We start from the raw sequence: 23,100 nt of genomic DNA on the forward strand, positions 1-23,100 counted from the left end.
GACTGATACCTTCCCCCCATAAATGACTTAATTTTGGTTCGATGTTCAACGCAGTTATTGTGCAGCATTAGGTGTAGTAAACTATTGCACGAAATTTTGAAGAGTTTACAGAGGTAAAAGTCCATAGCGTATACTTTCTGTATGGTTGAGTTTAGTTACCACTGTAAATTTCAAAAAATTACATTCAAACAAATAAAATTCATTAAATAAGACGCTTCGATATTGTTTTTAAATAAAGAAAATATTAAGCACCAATCAAGGTTAGAACTCAGAACCTTTGGCTTAGCAGCGATACACTTTAACCATTACGCTAACGCAGCTCGTCGTTCAATATATCTCATGGAGGATTTCAAAATTTCACGCAAAATACCGACAAACACTGTTGGTATGATTATGAATTACTCGCGTTTCGTCGAAATACAATAGGAAATAAACAATTATTGCTGTTCTTTGTTGCGAAAAATCGGTTAGTGAGAATGATACAAACACCTTTCCTTGCTATCACCTGAATTAGGAGGCTTATTGCTTGCATGGTTTAATTAATTAATAGAATATGAAGCAATTGGTATAAAGAATTCTTTTTCTAAACTTTCTATAAAAGAAAGTCTGCTATCAAGACATTGATTTTGTTCAATTACTTTATTTGTAACTGAACGTTTCTAAAACTGAAGACACTCGTCCGTGCTCTGCACTGCAGTCGAGCTCTTGCAACGTCGTTCTCTGTTCATTGGCTGACTGTGTTTTGTGACGTCAGATGCGCAGAACGAACCTAAACTCGGCCGCCGTCATAAATGACGCGCACTTTAGCCACATATCAAGATTAGGAACAGGCACACACAGCACAGCACTTGGACAAATTGACTAATGATAGCAGTGAGAGCAACAGTTCACTGCAAACATTACCAAATAGCAAACAAAACACTCGCGCGCAGTTGACCTGTTTATAACATGCCTCATCACAGGCAGTCAACCTGTTTGCTGAGGTAAAGCTAAACCAGCTAGCATGCAGTTCGACAAACAGTAAACCTTTTCGCGCGGAATCGGTACCAACCCACAAGTCAAACGCAATGTAGACACCATTCCGCTACGAGAGACAATGTTTGAGGAGCAGGTGAACTCCAACAGGGGCTGCCAATCTCACGAATTCGGTGTAGCAGTCCGAGTGGTGATATGACGTGTAGCCCGGCAGTCTGCTGCAAAACGGTCTTCCGCGAGCAGTCTTCCGTGATAAGTCTTCAGTCTTAAATTTTTGGCGAGTAGTCTTCGATGTTCAGTTTTCAGTCTTGAGCGATTCAGTCGACAGTGAAAAGTCGGTTTTCTTCGACGCAATCCTCTGGCAGAGTTCGTCTGGAGTTAGCAACAGCCATTGGGGAATACTCTATTACCGGCAACAGCCCGCTAGGACTGGAACCACAACAGCCAGCCGTTAGAGCAAGGCCACGGCTACGAACCTTGACTCTAGCCAGGTGTGTACCACTGGAAGTGACTACCATTTCGGGAACTCATTCCTCAGTCTGTATCAATCAAATCTGTAATCGAAGTAGGATGTTCAGCTGTGTGTGAGGTACAATTTAAGTTTTCTTGTACTTTGTTCCTTGTACCCATTTTGTGTACTGATATGGAATTCTTACACAGTCGTTCGAATCCAACCACATCCATAATCCGATCGATAGTGTGGTCGTTGCATCACAACGTCCAGCAGCTTCGATAAATTTACATTCGCCTAATTTTTTTTATTATTCTCAATTAAGAATCCGCGGGAACGACCTCGCAAGATCAGCGATAGCCAGACTTGTGTAACAGCTTGTCCGAGGCGTTACAGCCGACATTCAAAGTGCAACACGTTTCCTTAATCGTAATCCACCGCTGAGCAGGGATGAAAAAGTCGTGACGGTGCTCATTATGAGGTTTGGCAGCTGAGTAGACATCACTATTTTTCTGTTATATTAATAGAAGAGAAAGCCATCAGCTGTCTTTAGCTTTTGTACTGCACTTCATCATCTTCCCTTCTCTCTGTTTCAAAAAACTATTCTACTGTGACGTAGACCATTGTCTTCCTAGTACGCCAGAATGACATTGCTCAGTGCTGCGAATCGAATTTCAAGTTATAACATGAAGGATGTTATGGATTTATCATGCCTCTGAATTATTTTCAAGGTTTAAATACATCAGTTTTTTCTTTTTGATAGGGTACGTAGTGATCTTCGTTCTTCCCTACGGGAACTACAATTTAATCACAGAGTCTCATTCAACACTTTATTAATTTTGGTCATACTGACTACTTTTTGGAATGGAGATTGTGTGGAATAATTATTTTTTTCTATATCTGTATCTACATATTCACGATTACTCTGACAGAGGGTTCATCGAACCCTTTTCAGCTACTTCTCTACCGTTCCATTCTCAAAAAGTGCGAGGGAGAAACTTAAAACTTTCTGTGCGAGCTCTGATTTCTCTTACTGTATTATGATGATCATTTCTCCCTATATAGTTGAGCGCTAATAAAACATTTTCTCACTCTGAGGAGAAAGTTGGTGATTGATATTTCATGGGAAGGTCCTGCCGCAGCGAGAAACGCCTTTGTTTTAATGACTGCCACCCCAATTCGTGTTTCATATCCGCAATAACATAAAACGAGCTACCCTTCTTTGAACTTTTTCGACGTCTTCCGTCTTATCCGATTCGGATCCCACATTGCAGAGCAATACTCCAGAAGAGGGAGGACAAGCGTAGTGTAAGCAGTCTCTTCATAAGATCCGTTACATTTTCTAAGTGTTCTGTCAATAAATCGCAGTCTCGTTTCCGTTCCCCACAACATTATCTATGTGACCGTTTCAATTCACATTATTCGTCATTGTAAAATTTAAGGGTTAGTTGAGTTTACAGTCCTTAGATCTGTGTGCTTTAACGTGTAACTGAAATTTAGCGAATTCCTTTTAGTAATAGGAAACTGAGATGATACTTAATAGGTACGCAGTTTAATTATAAGTCGCTTGTAACAACGGTGTCAAGAGCCTTCTGGAAATCTAAAAATATGGAATCAATTTGACGTGACCTGTCGACAGCTGTCATTACTTCGTGAGAATAAAGAGATAGTAGTAGAAAAATGTTTTCCGAATTTATTTGTCAATAAATAATTTTCTTCGAGGTGATTTACAATGTTTCAGCACAGTATGTATTCCACAATCCTACTGCACATTGGAGTAACTACTGCTACTTCCCAGTCTTTGGGTACGGATTTTTCTACGACCGAGTGGTTGTGTATGATTGCTACGTATGGAGCTATTGTATCAGCATACTCTGAAAGGAACATGACTAGTATGCATTCTGGATCGGAAGCCTTGCCGTTCTTGAGAGCTTTAAGCTGCTTCACTACACGGACGGTACGTACTTCTAAGCTGCTCGTGTTGGCAGTTGTTTCTGATTCTAATTCTAGAATATTAACTTCGTCATCTTTTGTGAAGGAATTTCGGAAAACCGCGTTTAGTATCTCTGCTTTAGTGGCACTGTAATCAATAATACTACCAGTGTTATATCGTTGTGAAGGTGTAGCTTACACTATGCCACTGGCGTACTTTACATACGGTCAGAATCTCTTTTGGTTTTCCGCCAGATTTCGAGACACAGTTTCGTTGTGGAAGCTATTTATTTGTTTCTGATCAACCACTGCTACCTCCTCTCTCCAAATACCCGAACAGCCACTCCAGTACCGAAAAGCAAATAAACATTCTTTGTTAATTTAAGACAATTAACTTTTAAGGAACAGTTTTCTCTGTGCATGAAAGCCTGAATAACGGCAGAACATGCTCGAAACGCGTTTCAATGTGTTAAATTGAATATAAAAGAAAGGACAGTGACTGGCAGGAGAAAACACAAATAAATAATTACTTATTCTCCACATCATAAGCACTATTGTCTCACTTCTCTATTTGACTACTTTAAAATACGAGCAATAGTCAGGATATCTGTGTAATCTGGAAGTAATGGCCCGGGCTGTCTTCTATAAATCTTAACTGCAAATGAAAAGATCTCGGGAAGCTTTGTTGGGCATGTCAGGCTTATGAAACCAGTGTAATGAGCCATACTTACTCCAGTGATCAGGATTCTCTGAGATCCGCACGAGAAGCTCCATCAGACTTTCAGCCACCTGCAAAGAGAAGAAATGGTTGTTGAGTTGAGCGTGGCGGTAGAGAAAATACAGAAAGTCAATTTTGTGATTGGTACTGTATAAAGTATGTCCATGTCTCTTTCTGTGGCATAAAATTTACCTTGGATGAAGCTTCGTTTTAAATACTGATTTGGCCGGCCGAAGCGGCCGAGCGGTTCTAGGCGCTACAGTCTGGAACCGCGCGACCGCTACGGTCGCAGGTTCGAATCCTGGATGTGTGTGATGTCCTTAGGTTAGTTAGGTTTAAGTAGTTCTAAGTTCTAGGGGACTGATGACCTCAGGAGTTAAGTCCCATAGTGCTCAGAGCCATTTGAACCAAATACTGATTTGGAAAGTGACTGTTAGAAGTGGCGCCAAGCTGTTGGCAGCACTGAAGGAAGTAATGCAGTGCAAGATGGTACTAACTAGTGTCAGTAATAAGCAGTTTTCAAAGGTGTGGAAAATGTTCAGTAATTTGAATCTCTTGTAATTCTTTCATAATTTAAAAGCACGATAATTACTATACTGCACTTCGTAAGTTTCCGTTACACCTGGCACAACACCATAGTAAAAATGTTAAGGAGATAGGTTCAGTATCATATTTTTATTTCGGCCATAAATGTAATCGACCCCTTCCTATAACCTCTGTCCAGACTACATATATTTGTCAGAAAGATAACAATATTCAGATATAACATCTGCAATAATAGTGTAACTTTTAAGGGCGCTGTAATTAACATAGGGTAGGTATTACTTAGACACTGACAAACCAAGCATTAAGTGTTAGGTTGTGGAGCGCAATGAATTATCTATCAAGGGACCGATAGCTTCGTGATAATGGACACCAGCATTACGTACCCGTTAACCTGACAACATCCTTCAGCTACATCCCATACTCTGAGGACACAGATGAGACTTGAAAGAAGAGTGGATCAAGTCAGAAATTCATTACGGCGATTCAAAATCTTCGGGGATTCTTCATCAAGTCCTATCCATTTTTCCAAGGTGCAAGATGGATGTGGGTCGCTACACAGATGTCGCATGTCCTCGAAGTATAAAGACGAAACAGAATCGGGAAAGAAACAGCTTCCTCATCAAGAAGGTCAAGACGCTTGATCAATAGCGGAGAATGAAAGGCACAATTTAAGTCTGGAATGGCCCGCATCTCGTGGTCGTGCGGTAGCGTTCTCGCTTCCCACGCCCAGGTTCCCGGGTTCGATTCTCGGCGGGGCAGGGATTTTCTCTGCCTCGTGATGGCTGGGTGTTGTGTGCTGTCCTTAGGTTAGTTACGTTTAAGTAGTTCTAAGTTCTAGGGGACTGATGACCATAGCTGTTAAGTCCCATAGCGCTCAGAGCCATTTTAAGTCTGGAAGAGATATGATGACTGACAGATATGATGGAGGTGTTCAGTCGATACTAATTGACACGGGCTGATTTCAGCTCATGGTTAGTCGGAATTTACGAGCGAGACGCAGAAGTGGAAACCCTGACACCAGCAAAGGTAGCCGATAGGAGGGGCTTGACACATGGATCGGCTACGCCGAATGAGAAGCTGCTGTTTGGTGTCTGGTATAATTCGGATCCTTTTTTTTCACAACCATAGAGAACCACAGCCAGGCATGGTATGCAATAATAGTGGCAAGTATGCCAACTAAAGAGTAAGCTATGTACAGTGACATGCAAAGTACACTTTGGAATGAACGCTACGTTACATCCTGTTCTATGGAACAACAGTGTCATTTCTTTGTAACTGTGTACCATTGCCATGTTAAGTGCAACAACATTTGAATGTAACTTAATTATACTGTAAGCTGTTTCATTACGTCCAGTAAAATATAATGAGGGAAAGTAGGCAAATCGTTTAAAAAATAATACTACTGGACGGTGGACACAAAAGGTTTACTGCAGCAAACTGTCAGTTTGAAAACGGGCGCACTGTAACGGAGGGCGCATTAAGCTCTGTGCCTGCTTTCAAAATGGTTCAAATGGCTCTGAGCACTATGGGACTCAACTGCTGAGGTCATTAGTCCCCTAGAACTTAGAACTAGTTAAACCTAACTAACCTAAGGACATCACAAACATCCATGCCCGAGGCAGGATTCGAACCTGCGACCGCAGCGGTCTTGCGGTTCTAGACTGCAGCGTCTTTAACCGCACGGCCACTTCGGCCGGCCTGTGCCTGCTTTCTTCGGGCGGTAGTTCCTACGAGTGACGTGTTTATTAACAGACATATCACAGAGTTCTTAGTAAACGGTTTATTGTTAGATTTTGATGCATGGATAATTGTATTGGCTATACATGAAGAAGTACGTAATTGCACGATTATGATTATTCACACAAAAGAGACGATAACGAAATCGTATTTGTAAGCAGCCACGTGTCTAAACGCAAGAATTTCTTTTTTACTATTTGGAGACAATTTTTGCATTCTAATCTACAATTCTACAGGCAGTTTGTGATAGAGTACTACAATTGATGCCTTTAATCACATAGTTTAAATCGAGCGAGGTGGCGCAGTGGTTAGCACACTGGACTCGCATTTGGGAGGGCTCATTTGAATTCTCAACGGCTCAAAACCGCGTCTGGCCATCCTGATTTAGATTTTCTGTGATTTCCCTTAATCGCTTCAGGCAAATCCCGGCGTGGTTGCTTTGAAAGGGCACTGCCCACTTCCTTTCCCATCGATCCCTAATCTGATGGGACCGCTGACCTCACTGTTTGGCCCCCTCCCCTAACTCAACCAACCAACATAGCTTAACATAAACGGAATTCACACTGTATTTATACTTCCATTAAGTATTGAGATTTCCCACATTAAATTTTATCACATTGATGCCTGACGATACTATTCTGATTCAAGAAATCTTTTACACTTACAAATTATGACGCTATAAGTAAAGTAGCACCTGAAGACAGGAGGGGGACTTGATATAGTAAGTCACACATTATTGTGGCGGGACAAGTAACTTTTATTGGAGGTTGCTCTACTTCTTCTTATCAACATTGCCACCAAGTATTTGTAAGCAACGGTTGGAAAGTTGTAGCAATCGTTAGATTCCTGGACGTTAGAAATCCGTCCCATGGTCACGGAAGAGTTCGAGAAACTTTGTGTGAACGTCTTTATCCTTGGAAAATGTGTGGGTGCTGCGAATTATTTCCCGCATTGCCTGGACATTGTAATCTCTGGCCGACGTCGATGGCCATCCTTCACGATCAGCGCAACCCACGCATTTGCGGCCTTGTTCAATTTGTCGGTACCATTCTACTATTGCTGAACACCAAACTGAATTTGGTGCATTTACCGCCAGAATTTCAAGGTGAATCTATGTGCAATTAAGATCTTTTCTCCACGAGAATATTATATTCTGCATACTTCAGCTATGGATTATGATTCCGGGCCGGCCGCGGTGGTCTAGCGGTTCATGCGCTCAGTCCGGAACCGCGCGACTGCTACGGTCGCAGGTTCGAATCCTGCCTCGGGCATGGATGTGTGTGATGTCCTTAGGTTAGTTAGATTTAAGTAGTTCTAAGTTCTAGGGGACTGATGACCACAGATGTTAAGTCCCATAGTGCTCAGAGCCATTTTTGATTATGATTCCGGTTCTCGTTACGTTTCTCAAGCAGATTGTGATCCACCTGATGACTGTACCGAAGCAGGACTGCATCTGCACGTCACTCAGAACATATACTATGTGATCAAAAGTATCTGGACACCACAAAAAACACACATTTTTCATATTAGATGCATTGTGCTGCTACCTACTGCCAGGTATTTCATATCAGCGTCCTCGCACTGCGCAAGCACACTGTGATCCACCTGTTGACCGTACCGGAGCAGGACTGCACCTGCACATCACCCACAACATACACTAAGTGATCAAAAGTAACCGGACAACCCCAATAACGTATATTTTTCATATTAGGTGCATTGCGCTGCTACCTACTGCCAGGTACTCCGCATCAGTGACCTCAGTAGTCATTAGACATCGTGAGAAAGCAGAATGCGGCGCTCCGCGGAAAACACGGACTTCGAACGTGGTGAGGTGATGGGGTGTCACTTGCGTCATACGTCTGTACAGTAGATTACCACACTCCTAAATACTCCTAGGTCCACTGTTTACGATTGATAGTGAAGTGGAAACGTGAAAGGATACGTACAGCACAAAATCTTACAGGCTGGCCGGCCGCGGTGGTCTCGCGGTTCTGGGCGCGCAGTCCGGAACCGTGTGACTGCTACGGTCGCAGGTTCGAATCCTGCCTCGGGCATGGATGTGTGTGTTGTCCTTAGGTTAGTTAGGTTTAAGTAGTTTTAGTTCTAGGGGACTGATGACCACAGCTGTTAAGTCCCATAGTGCTGAGAGCCATTTGAACCATTTTTCTTACAGGCTGACCTCGTCTGTTGACTGAAAGGGACCGCTGACAGTTGAAGAGGGTCGTAATGTGTAATCGGCAGGCATCTATCCAGACCACTAAACAGGAATCCAAACTGCATCAGGATCCACTACAAGTACTATGACAATTCAGCGGGAGTTGAGAAAACTTGAATTTCATGGTCGAGCGGCTGCTCATAAATCACACATCATGCCGGTAAATGTCAAACGACGCCTTGCTTGGTGTAAGGAGGGTAAACACTCGACGATTGAACAGTAGAAAAATGTTGTTTGGAGTGACGAATCACGGTACGCAATGAGGCGATCCGCTGGCAGGGTACGGGTGTGGCGAATGCCCGATAAACGTCATCTGCTAGCGTGTGTAGTGCCAACAGTAAAATGCGGTGGTGTTAAGGTGTGGTCATGTTTTTCATGGAGAGGGCTTTCACCCCTTGTTGTTTTCGTGGCACTATAACAGCACAGGCCTACATTGACGTTTTAAGCATCTTCTTGCTTCCCACTGTTGTAGAGCAATTCGGGGATGTCGATTGCATCTTTCAACACGATCGAGCACCTGTTCATAATGCACGGCCTGTGGCGGAGTGGTTGCACGACAATAACATCCCTGTAATGGACTGGCCTGCAGAGAGCCCTGACCTGAATCCTCCAGAAAACCTTTGGGATGCTTTGGAACGTCGACTTGGTGCCAGGCCTCACAGACCGACATCGATACCTCTCCTCAGTACAGCACTCCGTGTAGAATGGGCTGCCATTTCCAAAGAAATCTTCCAGAACCTGATTGAACATATTCCTGCGAGGGTGGATGCTGTCATCAAGGCTAAGGGTGGGCCTAGACCATAATGAATTCCAGAATTAGCGATGGAGGGCGCCACGAACTTGTAAGTCATTTTCAGCCAGGTGTCCGGATACATTTGACCACATGGAGTATACTATCTTCTGCAAGTGTCATGTGTCATGGGACGACATGCGTTACTTACTTTTTGAAGTTCCCTCGAAAATATCCATACAATCGGAAATAGCGTTGCGCATGATCTTAGTAGTTATTTTGTGGCTTATGTGTCATTTATGTATAGATTTATTTTAGCAAAACTTACGTAATTTGGTAATTTGGTTGGGACGTATGAACGATTAGCGTTGCACAACATGGCCAGAGCCTCTTACTATGAAGAGGAGAGATTGAAGTGTCAGTTACATCATTCGCTTTTGGCAGACAAAGGCCGGTACAGTTCGTCGCCACAAGTTAGGACGCGTAGTTGAAACTAAATTTAGTTTTAGTGTGTTGTTGTTGTAAGTAACCGTAATTACTCGCCAAACATTTATACTCTGAAACCAAGCTCGCCCCCTTTGTCCTCGAAACCACTCAGAAGGTGGTAGGTACAAGCGACAACGTAGATGCCATGTTTCTTGACTTTCGCGAGGCATTCGGTACAGTTCCTCATTTCCACCTAGTGAACAAAATACAAGAATACGGAATATCGTATCAACTGTGTGACTCAACGGAGGAATTTCTAACAAATTAGTGAAGTCTCCTGGTGTAAAGGTATCTTCAGGTGTACTGAAATGGAATGTTGAGTTTCATTACTTTTCACAATATATATAAATGGTATAGAAGACAACATCGGGAGTTCCAACAGGGTCTTCGCGGGTGATGCCGTTGTGTACAGGGAAGTCTTAATTCTGCAAAACTACAGCGAAATGGGGGAAGGCCTTCGGAGGATCGACGCTTGGTACAGCTAATGGAAATTAATATTCATCATACGCAAATGTAACTTATTGCATATACACAGAAAGAAAGGCGCATTACTGCATGGTACACGATTGAAGAACGATCAGTGGAAGCAGTTACTTCCATAAAATACCTAGGAGTATGCGTATGGATCAGTTTAAAGTGGAACGATCACATAAAACAATAGCAGGAACGGCAGGTACCAGGCTGAGATTCCTTGGAAGAATCCTCAGGAAATGCAGTCCGTCAACAAAGGAGGTAGTTTAGGAAGTACTTGTGTGACCAATACTTGCATATTGCTCGCCAGTCTGGGATACGTACCAGTTAAGACTGTTAGAGGGAATAGAGAAGATCTGGAGAAGACCAGACGACCACACAAGGTAACAATGTAAGCTTATCTTTCAAGAGTGGTACTGACATCACTTAAAATTTCCGGAGAACGTACGGAGAACTTCGAATGACGAGCGTTGCAGACTGACAGTCCAGATGATACCGCTATGTCGACATAGTGTGGACACACGGTGCAGAGAAGTTGGATGCCTTACTGATACATCTCAAAAGTACCAATCCAAAAATACAGTTTACTACGGAGACGGAGAATAATGGTTAACTGAATTTCTTGGATGTGTCTGTTATCAAGCGAGGGAACGGGACGATGGGCTATAGGATATACAAAAAAGACACGCACACTTACAGTTACCAGCATAAATGTTCTAACCAGCACCCCAGACGAAAAAGAGGTGCGATTTAAAGCTTGGTGGACAGGGCGCTCGTAATATGTGAACCGACTTGTTAAAAGATGAGCTTGAACATCTATGGTCGAAATTCAAGAAGAATGGTTATTGTAACAAGAAGAGGGATCGAGCACCTCGCCCTATGGATAGAATCAGGATCGACAAGAATCGACGGCCGCCCAAAGGGCAAGTTCTCCTTCCGTTCATCAATACTATTACAGATCGCACTGGGAACGTGTTAAGCAAGTATTATCTAGAAACTACCTTCAGACCCACGAGGAGGATAGAAGAATTTTAATATCATCAAAAGATATACTACATCCTTTGGCTATACCGTGTGCACATAAAATTCCTTGTAGTTGTGGACTGGTTTATATACACTACTGGCCATTAAGATGGCGTGCTACAGATGCGAAATTTAACCGACAGGAAGAAGCTTGGCGCCGGTGGCGACACCTACAACGTGCTGACATGAGGAAAGTTTCCAACCGATTTCTCGTACACAAACAGCAGCTGACCGTTTTCCTGGTGAAACGTTGTTGTGATGCCTTGTGTAAGGAGGAGAAATGCGTACCATCACGTTTCCGACTTTGATGAAGGTCGGATTGTAGCCTATCGTGATTGCGGTTTATCGTATCGCGACATTGCTGCTCGCGTTGCTCGGGATCCAATGACTGTTGCAGAATATGTTATCGGTGGGTTCAGGATGGCAATACGGAACGTCGAGCTGGATCCCAACGGCCTCGTATCACTAGCAGTCGAGATGACACGCACCTTATCCGCATGGCTGTAACGGATAGTGCAGCCACGTCTCGATCCTTGAGTCAACAGTTGGGGACGTTTGCAAGACAACAACCATCTGCAGGAACAGTTCGACGACGTTTGCAGCAGCATGGACTATCAGCTCGGAGACCATGGCTGCGGTTACCCTTGACGCTGCATCACAGACAGGAGCGCCTGCGATGGTGTACTCAACGACGAACCTGGGTGCGCGAATGGCAAAACGTCATTTTTTCGGATGAATCCAGGTTCTGTTTACAGCATCATGATGGTCGCATACGTGTTTGCCGACATCGCAGTGAATGCACATTGGAAGCATGTATTCGTCATCGTATGAGGTGTCATTGGTTACACGTCTCGGTCACCTCTTGTTCGCATTGACGGCACTTTGAACAGTGGACGTTACATTTCAGATGTGTTGCGACCCGTGTCTCTACCCTTCATTCGATCCCTGCGAAACCCGACTGCTACCCTGGCCAGCACATTCTCAAGATCTCGCCCCAATTGAAAACGTCTGGTCAATGGTAGCCGAGCAACTGGCTCGTCACAATACGCCAGTCACTACTCTTGATGAACTGTGGTATCGTGTTGAAGCTGCATGGGCATCTGTACTTGAACACGCCATCCAAGCTCTGTATGTCTCAATGCCCAGGCGTATCAAGGCCGTTATTACGGCCAGAGGTGGTTGTTCTGGGTACTAATTTCTTAGGATCTATGCACCGAAATTGCGTGAAAATGTAATCACATGTCAGTTCTAGTATAATGTATTTGTCCAATGGATATCCGTTTATCATCTGCATTTCTTCTTGGTGTAGCAATTTTAATGGCCAGTAGTGTACATCCTTTTTTCTACACCGAGTGTACATAAAATTACTTGTAGTTGTGGACTGACATGAAGTGCTAACACCCGTCTGTTTGAGGACGAGAGGAATTGTCGCCTGGGACATACGGATAAATCGGCTGCAGCGCAACATGTTTACCGAGAGGGTTATCATTAAATAAAATTCACTGCGACGAGTGACATATCGAAAACATCGCAGTATCATGCCATATGTATAGAAAGGCTATTGAGATTTATAAACACCGTAGTAATCTTAACAGAAAGGAAGAAGGTGTTATATTAGATATATTTGGATGTCAACATTGCTACGTAAGAATGCCGATTGATTACTTTCAGTCTGAAACGTTGGCACTATCAGAGATAATCTCGTAACCGACGTCACGTGGTGGACTGTGGTGCCTTCTCAATACCCATATATTCGGCGATCCTTCGAATTATGGTTGCAGTTCGTCACTCTACCTCTGAAGGTGTCTCCCGCAGTCAGAGAGGAAACGCTTGGAGAAAGTTTTATTCTTCTTCCACGATCTATTAGCCCGGAAGCTTTAAGTGAAGAAGAGAGCGTTTCGTTACATGTTCATTGAGGTAACACGAAGGCATCAAGGTGAAGATCAACCAACTCCAATGGCAGACGCTGCAAAAAATGGTTCAAATGGCCCTGAGCATTATGGGACTTAACTTCTGAAGTCATCAGTCCCCTAGAACTTAGAACTACTTAAACCTAACTAACCTAAGGACATCACACACATCCATGCCCGAGGCAGGATTCGAACCTGCGACCGTAGTGGTCGCGCGGTTCCAGACTGTAGCGCCTAGAACCGCTCGGTCACCCCGGCCGGCAGACGCTGCAAGAAAGGCGTTTTGTATCACGTTCCGAGAGTTACGTCCGTAGAAGTGTCAACAAATACATTGCTTCCTCTTATTTATGTCTCGCGAAATACCATGAAGATAGAAGATTCGAACCCACACAGAGGCTTATTGTCAATCGTTCTTTCTGCGAACCATTCGCGACTATAACAGGAAAGTGGAGAAGTGATAGGTGTTCTCAAAGCACCCTCCATCAGATACCGCAATTTTGCTTCCGGAGTGCAGATGTAGATGTATATCCCAGCTCGAACTGAGTACTCCGTCGTCGACTTTTAAACAGTTGCTGAAACATAGCAGACAAGACAGAGGAAGACGCAGACACCGTGCACAGGGCAGGGCGAGGGTCGCGGCTCGTACCTTGTGGAACTCCTCGGTCGGCTGTCGTTCGGCGTCGGCCCTCACCTTGGCGTCGTGCAGGTCGGCAGCGAACTTCTGGATGTCGCCGCCGATCCACGGCAGGCGCTGCATCGAGCGCATCCCGTCCACACCTGCACAGCCAGAGGATACTTGTCACCGGGTCTTCAAACAACTGGATGCAGTAAACGGCTGAGTAAACAAACCAGCAGAATTTTTAACCTTGTTACAGAGTAATTTCATTTAGTATGATTTCTTACCGCCACCCATTCCTCCCTCTCCTACTCAGTCCATTTATCTTTGTGTCTACATTGCACTGAAAATGTCTACATATCAGTGCCAATGTTGACAGGCGCTTTGTGGCTGTTTGGAAACAAACTTCTTCCATTCACTCATGGTACAGTGAGGAGGTAAGATAATGCTCTAATCACTAAAAAAACTAATGCTACACGGGTCGGGGCTTTGCTAGCAGTCTTATTTGAGTAGAGTGGTTACAGGATTTAAAAATGACATGTTTAACTTGAAGTTACGTACAGTGGGAATTAGAGAAGTCAGAATGTCTGGTCAGGTGAGTACAAGACTACCAACACGAAATCAAATGAGGCTGAATTCAGTAGAAAGTCTAACAATAAATAACAAAATTCAAATGCCAGTGAGCCAATATGAAAAATGTATCAATCTTTAGTAGGCAGGATATAAACAAAATCAACATCTACGATAGTAGTATGACTTTAAGTGCCTACTACCTTCACTGACTGGTGAATGTATCATGAGATAAAAGAAATTATTTACATCCTTGTGCAAGGCTAAACTTTAATTTTGGCAAGGGACTGGAATTCGATACCAGGAAATGGAAGTGAAAGAGAAGTATAGAATATGAACTGGAGCACGAGAATAGAAAGGGAAAGTGAATGGTAGAATTTTACAAAGAGTATAATTTAATCAATGCCTACACTTGGTTTAAGAATCAGAAACAAAGGTTGTACATCTAGAGAAACATAGGTCCACTCGAAGATTTCAAATAGATTGTGTAACGGTGAGACAAAAATTTAGAATCCCTATTTTAAATGCAAAACACTTCCAGGGGCACATATGTACTCAGATCATAGTTTATTGGCTCCAAACTGCACATTAATACCGGAAAAATGCATTAACGTAGCAAATTGAGGAGATGAGAGCTGGATAAGTTAAAATAACTAGAGGTTGTTGAGTGTTTAAAATTGACTGAAGCAGGGGAAAGAAATGCAACAGAAGGAGGATTGGTGGATCTAAGAGATCAAAAAGTGAAGGCGATCAGTGATCAAGACAAGGCCCAGTAGCACAAGATGTAATGAATCTAATTCACGAAAGTAGGAAGTATAAATGTGCAACGAATGAAGCGGGAAGCAGGGAGATTGACAGGAAGTTCATCCTAGCTAAACAGCGATGGCTAGATCAGAAATACAAAGCTGTAGAAACTTGCATGTCTAGGGAAGAGATGGATGCGCTTATAAGAAAATTAAATACATCTTTATAGGAAAGTGAGGCACATATATGCATATTGCGAGCTCCGATAGTAAGCACTACTAAGGAAAGAACGACATGTTGAGATGTGGAAGAAATTTATAGGAGGTTATAGGAAGGAAATGGACTTGGAGACAATATCATGGAAATACAAGAGGAAAAAGATGCAGATGAGATAGATTCTGCCAGAAGGATTTGACAGAAAATTGTAAGACCTAAGTCGAGACGTGGTTGTAGCGAAGGGCTGTGTATATTAAGTTCTTTGGAAGAACATACCCTGACAAAACTATTCCACCTCATACACCAGATATATGAGAAAGGCCAAATGCCCTCACACTTCAAGAACAATGCAATAATCCCAACTCCAAGGAAGGAGGTGGTGACAGGTGTTGATTTTATCGAACTATCAGTTTGATATGCCATGGTTTCAAAATACTGAGTCGAATTCTTTACAGATAATGGAAAGACTCGTAGTGGCCAACCTCGGAGTGGATCAGTTTGAGTTGCAGAGGAAAGTAGGAAAACGCCAGGCGTTACTACCTCCACGACTTCTAGAAAATAGGTTAAAGGAAGGTTTATAGCATCTACAGATTTAGAAAAATCTCTTGACAGTGGTGAATGGAATATACTCTTTGAAATTATGAAGGCAATAAATTGCTGTCCTAACGGAAAATGAGGAAGAATTACAAGTAGTGTTGGAGGAAATGGAAAACACTCTTGCTACACGGTACAACATGAAAATTAATAAGTCAAAAACAAAAATCTTAGTTGCAAGCAAACAAAATAATCAAGCAATTACGAATATAAGGCTGAATGGAGAGAAGCTGAAAGAAATACAAGACTTTGTCTACTTGGGAAGCAGAATAACATCAGATGGTCGTAGTAGGAAAGATGTAATAAGTAGAATAAATCAGGCAAAGATTGCATTCTATAAAAGGAAAGGACTCCTCACATCAAATATGATAAGTCTGTCGTTAAGGAAGCGGTTAATAAAGACCTTTGTTGGGAGTGTGCTTCTCTACGGCAGCGAAACCTGGACACTTGGAGAGGACGAAAGAAGAAGGATTGAAGGATTCGAAATGTGGTGTCTGCGAAGGATGTTAAAAATTCCATGGACGGTCAGGATGACAAATGAAGAAGTCCTGCAGAGAGCGGAGGAAGTTCCAGTTCTTTGGAAGACGGTCAAGAAGAGGAGAGATATATGGATGGGACACATTCTGAGACATGAAAGTCTTCTCCACACTATAACGGAAGGCCTTGTGGAGGGCAAAAGGGCAAGAGGCAGGCCTAGAAGAAAGTACATAAGCCAGATAATGCAGGACCTAGGATGCGGAAGTTTCACGGAATTGAAGAGGCTGGCCGACAATCGCACTGAATGGAGAGCTGCTGCAAATCAATCTTAGCATTGGCAACTTAAGAAGAAGAAATAGAGAGGGCGAAGGACTTTTTACAACTTGTGCGGAAAGTAGGGTGTAGTTTAAGGGTAGAAAGACGTGAAAGGGAAGAAGTGGTGAGAAGGGAGTGAGACAGTGTTGTGCCCTGTCCCAGGTGTTATCCTGTCTGTACAGTTAGCAAGTAGTAAAGAAAACTAAGAAGATATTTGGAACAGGAATTAACTTTCAACCACACGGAATAAAAACCGACGATATCGTAATTCTGTCAGAGACAGCAAAGGACTTGGAAGAGCACTTGAGCGGAATGGACAATGTCTTGAGATGAGGTTGTGCGATGAATTTCAGCAAAAGTATAACGATTATAACGGAACATAGTCGAATTAAAACAGGTCAGGTGAGTGATCTAGACTAGGAAATGCGATACCAAAATTAGTGACTGAATTTGATATTGGGCAAGAAAGTAACTGGCGATGCCTGAAATGGAGAGGCTATAAAATGCGAATTGCAACATTAAAAAATCTTTTCTGAAAAACAAGTACCTGTTAACACAGAATACAAACTTAAGGGTTACGAAATCTTTTCTGAAGTATTTGCCTAACATGGAGCCTTATACTGAAGTGAGACGTGGACTATAAACAGTTAAGACAAGAAGAGAATACAAGCTGTTGAAATGCGGTCTTAAGAAGAGTGCTGAGGATTTTATGATACAATGGATAAATAACAGAGATATGTAATCGAATTGAGGGAAAAGATATTAATGGCAAATCTTGACTTAAATAAGGTGTCAGTTGATAGGGATCATCCTGAGGTATCAAGTAATTCGGCGAAGGAAGTAAGTGGGAGGAGATACAATCTAGAGAGAGACAAATGCTTAACTACAGTAAGCTGGTTTGAATGAATGTAGATTACATTAGCTATGCAGAGATGAAAAGGCTTATACTGTCTAGATTAGCGCAGTGAACTGCATCAAACCAGTCTCCGAGCAGAAGCTAACAACCATAACACCAGCAACAACAGTACCAATAACATTTACTTTATGGCCTGCAATATCCAGTGCAACGTATCACTCGCTAACGTTCATATCCGAAAATGTTTGGTATTTAATGTTTACTTCTAAGAAATACTGTGAAAGAATAAACATAATGAAGTCAATTAATTAAGTGATTTAGTTTCGTGGCTGAAATATAATCGATCATTTTTAGTTTTACTCCTGAGTGTAATTTAATTTCCCTCTAGTCATTTCCTGTATAGAGTAGCTACCCCAGGTCGGAAACCACTGGTGTAGAAGGCGCAAAAATTTTAACGTCTGATAGCTGGTAGTGGATACTGAATATTTAAGAGATAAAAAAACCGATGGTTGTAGATCAGTAAGAAGTCTTGAATGAACAACGTGTTTCAGAAACAATTTGTAGCCAAACTTCCTGGCAGATTAAAACTGTGTGCCGGAGCGAGACTCGAACTCGGGACCTTTGCCTTTCGCGGGCAAGTGCTCTACCATCTGAGCTTCCGAAGCACGATTCACGCCCGGTACCCACAGCTTTACTTCTGCCAGTATCTCGTCTCCTACCTTCCAAACTTTACAGAAGTTCTCCTGCGAACCTTGCAGAACTAGTACTCCTGGAAGAAAGGATATAGCGGAGACATGGCTTAGCCACAGCCTGGGGGATGTAGGAGACGAGATACTGGCAGAAGTAAAGCTGTGGGTACCGGGCGTGAGTCGTGCTTCGGTAGCTCAGATGGTAGAGCACTTGCCCGCGAAAGGCAAAAGTCCCGAGTTCGAGTCTCGGTCGGGCACACAGTTTTAATCTGCCAGGAAGTTTCATATCAGCGCACACTCCGCTGCAAAGTGAAAGTCTCATTCTCGAAACATCCCCCAGGCTGTGGCTAAGCCATGTCTCCGCTATATCCTTTCTTCCAGGAGTGCTAGTTCTGCAAGGTTCGCAGGAGAGCTTCTGTAAAGTTTGGAAGGTAGGAGACGAGATACTGGCAGAAGTACAGCTGTGGGTACCGGGCGTGAGTCGTGCTTCGGTAGCTCAGATGGTAGAGCACTTGCCCGCGAAAGGCAAAGGTCCCGTGTTCGAGTCTCGGTCGGGCACACAGTTTTAATCTGTCAGGAAGTTCTATATGCTACAATATTTGATGTTATACACTCCTGGAAATTGAAATAAGAACACCGTGAATTCATTGTCCCAGGAAGGGGAAACTTTATTGACACATTCCTGGGGCCAGATACATCACATGATCACACCGACAGAACCACAGGCACATAGACACAGGCAACAGAGCATGCACAATGTCGGCACTAGTACAGTGTATATCCACCTTTCGCAGCAATGCAGGCTGCTATTCTCCCATGGAGACGATCGTAGAGATGCTGGATGTAGTCCTGTGGAACGGCTTGCCATGCCATTTCCACCTGGCGCCTCAGTTGGACCAGCGGTCGTGCTGGACGTGCCGACCGCGTGAGACGACGCTTCATCCAGTCCCAAACATGCTCAATGGGGGACAGATCCGGAGATCTTGCTGGCCAGGGTAGTTGACTTACACCTTCTAGAGCACGTTGGGTGGAACGGGATACATGCGGACGTGCATTGTCCTGTTGGAACAGCAAGTTCCCTCGCCGGTCTAGGAATGGTAGAACGATGGGTTCGATGACGGTTTGGATGTACCGTGCACTATTCAGTGTCCCCTCGACGATCACCAGTGGTGTACGGCCAGTGTAGGAGATCGCTCCCCACACCATGATGCCGGGTGTTGGCCCTGTGTGCCTCGGTCGTATGCAGTCCTGATTGTGGCGCTCACCTGCACGGCGCCAAACACACATACGACCATGATTGGCACCAAGGCAGAAGCGACTCTCATCGCTGAAGACGACACGTCTCCATTCGTCCCTCCATTCACGCCTGTTGCGACACCACTGGAGGCGGGCTGCACGATGTTGGGGCGTGAGCGGAAGACGGCCTAACGGTGTGCGGGACCGTAGCCCAGCTTCATGGAGATGGTTGCGAATGGTCCTCGCCGATACCCCAGGAGCAACAGTGTCCCTAATTTGCTGGGAAGTGGCGGTGCGGTCCCCTACGGCACTGCGTTGGATCCTACGGTCTTGGCGTGCATCCGTGCGTCGCTGCGGTCCGGTCCCAGGTCGACGGGCACGTGCACCTTCCGCCGACCACTGGCGACAACATCGATATACTGTGGAGACCTCACGCCCCACGTGTTGAGCAATTCGGCGGTACGTCCACCCGGCCTCCCGCATGCCCACTATACGCCCTTGCTCAAAGTCCGTCAACTGCACATACGGTTCACGTCCACGCTGTCGCGGCATGCTACCAGTGTTAAAGACTGCGATGGAGCTCCGTATGCCACGGAAAACTGGCTGACACTGACGGCGGCGGTGCACAAATGCTGCGCAGCTAGCGCCATTCGACGGCCAACACCGCGGTTCCTGGTGTGTCCGCTGTGCCGTGCGTGTGATCATTGCTTGTACAGCCCTCTCGCAGTGTCCGGAGCAAGTATGGTGGGTCTGACACACCGGTGTCAATGTGTTCTTTTTTCCATTTCCAGGAGTGTATAAATACAAGTTCAACTTTTTTTGAGGGGTGACTTTGTTCGATTGGCTTAATCTACAGGACAGTTTGCGCTACTTGTATAAAGATATTTTGCTCCTTTTTCTTTTACGCTTCGTAATTCACATTTTGCAAAGTTTCTGCTACTGGGTAGGAACAGTGATCAAGTAAGACTGACCTTAGGGTTTCACTAAAATGTGGGAAGGATGAAATACTGTTTATCTTATGCGGAGAAGTATTCCAAATTAGTAACGCACTGTTTGTAATGGAACTTTTATAAGCTGTGTCGTTATTGATTGGACATGGTACTTTCCTTTTCGTGGACGATGGTGGAAATGTGCGTTTTAATAGAGGTGAAGTGGGAATTTTACGCGCGCCCGTTGAGTAAACAGTGTGATTTACGAACTAGAAATATCCCTCAACTGCCGCTGGAGTGCGTTACGATCGCGTATAGCACGTTGGGGCCCACGTACCGTATGCACAAGTCGCATCGTTCCTGAGCGTTCAGCAGCACGTTGAACTTGGCACGCTCAACATTAACGTTAGACAGCACGGTCCGTGTGCCGACGGCTTTAGTCAAGACTCGCATGCATCGTTAGTGAGAACCCACCTGGAAGGCGATTGTCTGCCACGGTGCGGATTTGTCTCTGGTAGTTCTTCCCACTCTCGTCTGATTTCTGCTCGTCTCCACACCATGGGGCGGTCTCTGCGATCTACAAAAGTACAATACGCCAACAGTCAAACAGAGTACAGTGCTGTATAAGTGCATTCTGGTACTACTGACTACACAGTGCGACGGTAAAAAAAAAAAAAAAATGGTTCAATTGGCTCTGAGCACTATGGGACTTAACTTCTGAGGTCATCACTCCCCTAGAACTCAGAACTGCTTAAACCTAACTAACCTAAGGACATCACACACATCCATGCCCGAGGCAGGATTCGAACCTGTGACCGTAGCGGTCGCGTGGTTCCAGACTGTAGCCCCTAGAACCGCTCGACCACCGCGGCCGGCTGCGACGGTCAGGTGTATTCGATAGATAGATGTATTCGCCCACTGATTTGGAAGAGCACCATCGGGGAGGACGCAAATCAATATTCTAGTTCAAAAACGGCAGTTTTACGAAGTTGGACGCAGTGTATACTTCACTATGTGAAGATGTAGCTCGAAGGAGCCTACATAAATATTATTTTTCCTTTGTTATTTTGTTTTATTCATTATTCTTAATACTAAATGCTGGTAAATTCAAACGTTACAAGAATATTATATGTTTCAACTACTTTTCAAAATATTGGCTAGAAGAGAGCCTGTTTTTGACTATTGAGATTGAACAATCGAGTGACAAGGCTGCGACGAACTGAATGCTGTTTGTTGACATGGCGGCCGGGCTGGCGTGTTGATTTTCATGCGTAGTGACAGGAATAAAATATTTAAATAAACTTGTGCACTGTTTCGTGTGAACTGCAGAACTTCAGTGATAAACTTAGAGTAAACTGAGAAATGTGCGCTCCGCTTTTATTCGTAGATGAACTGAGTTTTCGCGAGTGCAATGACGCAAAGTGGTGGGTCATGGTGAAATAATATATGTGATCTATATCAGCTATGAACATTTAGAAGTCTGTCCTTTAATATGAATAAACTTTGAACTGTATTGTATTAGTCATCGATCTGAAACTTTCTAGGAAGCCATAGCGTAAGATATCGTATAGAGGAATATAGTCTGTAAATACAGCAGTGCCGCGTATTTCAATTTATGCACTCTCTGGAACAGCAGTCCCACGTCATCAAACATGCAACTGTCCGCAGCTCGTCGTCTTGCGGTAGCGTTCTCGTTTCCCGCGCACGGGGTCCCGGGTTCGATTCCCGGCGGGGTCAGGGATTTTCTCTGCCTCGTGATGACTGGGTGTTGTGTGTTCTTTATCATCATTAACTCGCAAGTCACCGAAGTGACGTCGACTAAAAAAAAAAGGACTTGCAACACGCCCCGCATGGGGCCTCCCGGCCAACAATGCCATACGATCATTTCATTTAATTTCAAACATGCAACTATAGCTGAGACAGTGCGGAAGTTATATGCAACTAGCGTATCAAGTGTTTGGAGGCGTAATTTTCAAGGTATATTAGTCAAATACCAGCATCATGCACCTAAAAAGCTATACTATCTCGGTTATCTTAGAGCCAGGTGAGGTGCAGCGAAAAGTGAAGATTTTTGAAAAAGGCTGCTACGTAAAATATGGCTCTCAGTTGGGAAAGTAATGTAGTACCTGTTTCCTCTTACAAATAAACAGCTGTCTGAGTCGTGGTATTTTAAGTTATCGATCTACGACAGCATTGTTAACAGCACCAATATATAACTGTAGTGTTTGCTCCACATCCCTAAGCACAATTTTTTTACTATTTAGTTAAATGATAGCAACAGATGCTCTACTTTATTAAGTGAACTTGCGAGTTTTCATAGAATCTGATTTCTCATGTAATAAGCAAATAATATTATAAAGGAGCAAAGTTCCAGCTCGCCATTATACGGGCGAATCTATCGTAAGTGTTCTTTGTTCTGATTCGTCGAGAACCGTAGCCAGCGTGGTGTTGCCACCTGATGCACTAGTGTTTGGAGCTGGACTGTTTGTCTCACTACGCGAGTTGTACGGGTTAGGCCCGTCAGTGTATTTCGAGTAACTGACAACGGGATCGCACCTGTTCGTCGTCCGGAGTTATGGAATATGCAGGGCTTGGCCCCAGAAATGAAAAAGACGGAAGTGGCAGCTCCAGATTGTCAAGTGTTTAGAAAAAACTTTTTGCCAC

At 43.9% G+C, this 23,100-nt stretch overlaps 1 protein-coding gene across 1 annotated transcript in view; it reads right to left on the reverse strand.

The window, feature by feature from the left end:
• LOC124613324 overlaps positions 1 to 23,100 on the reverse strand; it is a 179,763-nt gene that overhangs the window by 18,108 nt on the left and 138,555 nt on the right. Inside the window, exons 3-5 of the mRNA XM_047142020.1 lie at positions 20,911 to 21,013; positions 13,841 to 13,971; positions 4,090 to 4,147 (exon numbers count right to left, since the gene is read on the reverse strand). Of these exons, the coding sequence (XP_046997976.1) occupies positions 4,090 to 4,147; positions 13,841 to 13,971; positions 20,911 to 21,013 (292 nt within the window). The remainder of the gene's footprint in view (positions 1 to 4,089; positions 4,148 to 13,840; positions 13,972 to 20,910; positions 21,014 to 23,100) is intronic.

This window comes from Schistocerca americana, chromosome 4 (assembly GCF_021461395.2).
Source record: "Schistocerca americana isolate TAMUIC-IGC-003095 chromosome 4, iqSchAmer2.1, whole genome shotgun sequence".
Lineage (NCBI taxonomy): Eukaryota > Metazoa > Arthropoda > Insecta > Orthoptera > Acrididae > Schistocerca > Schistocerca americana.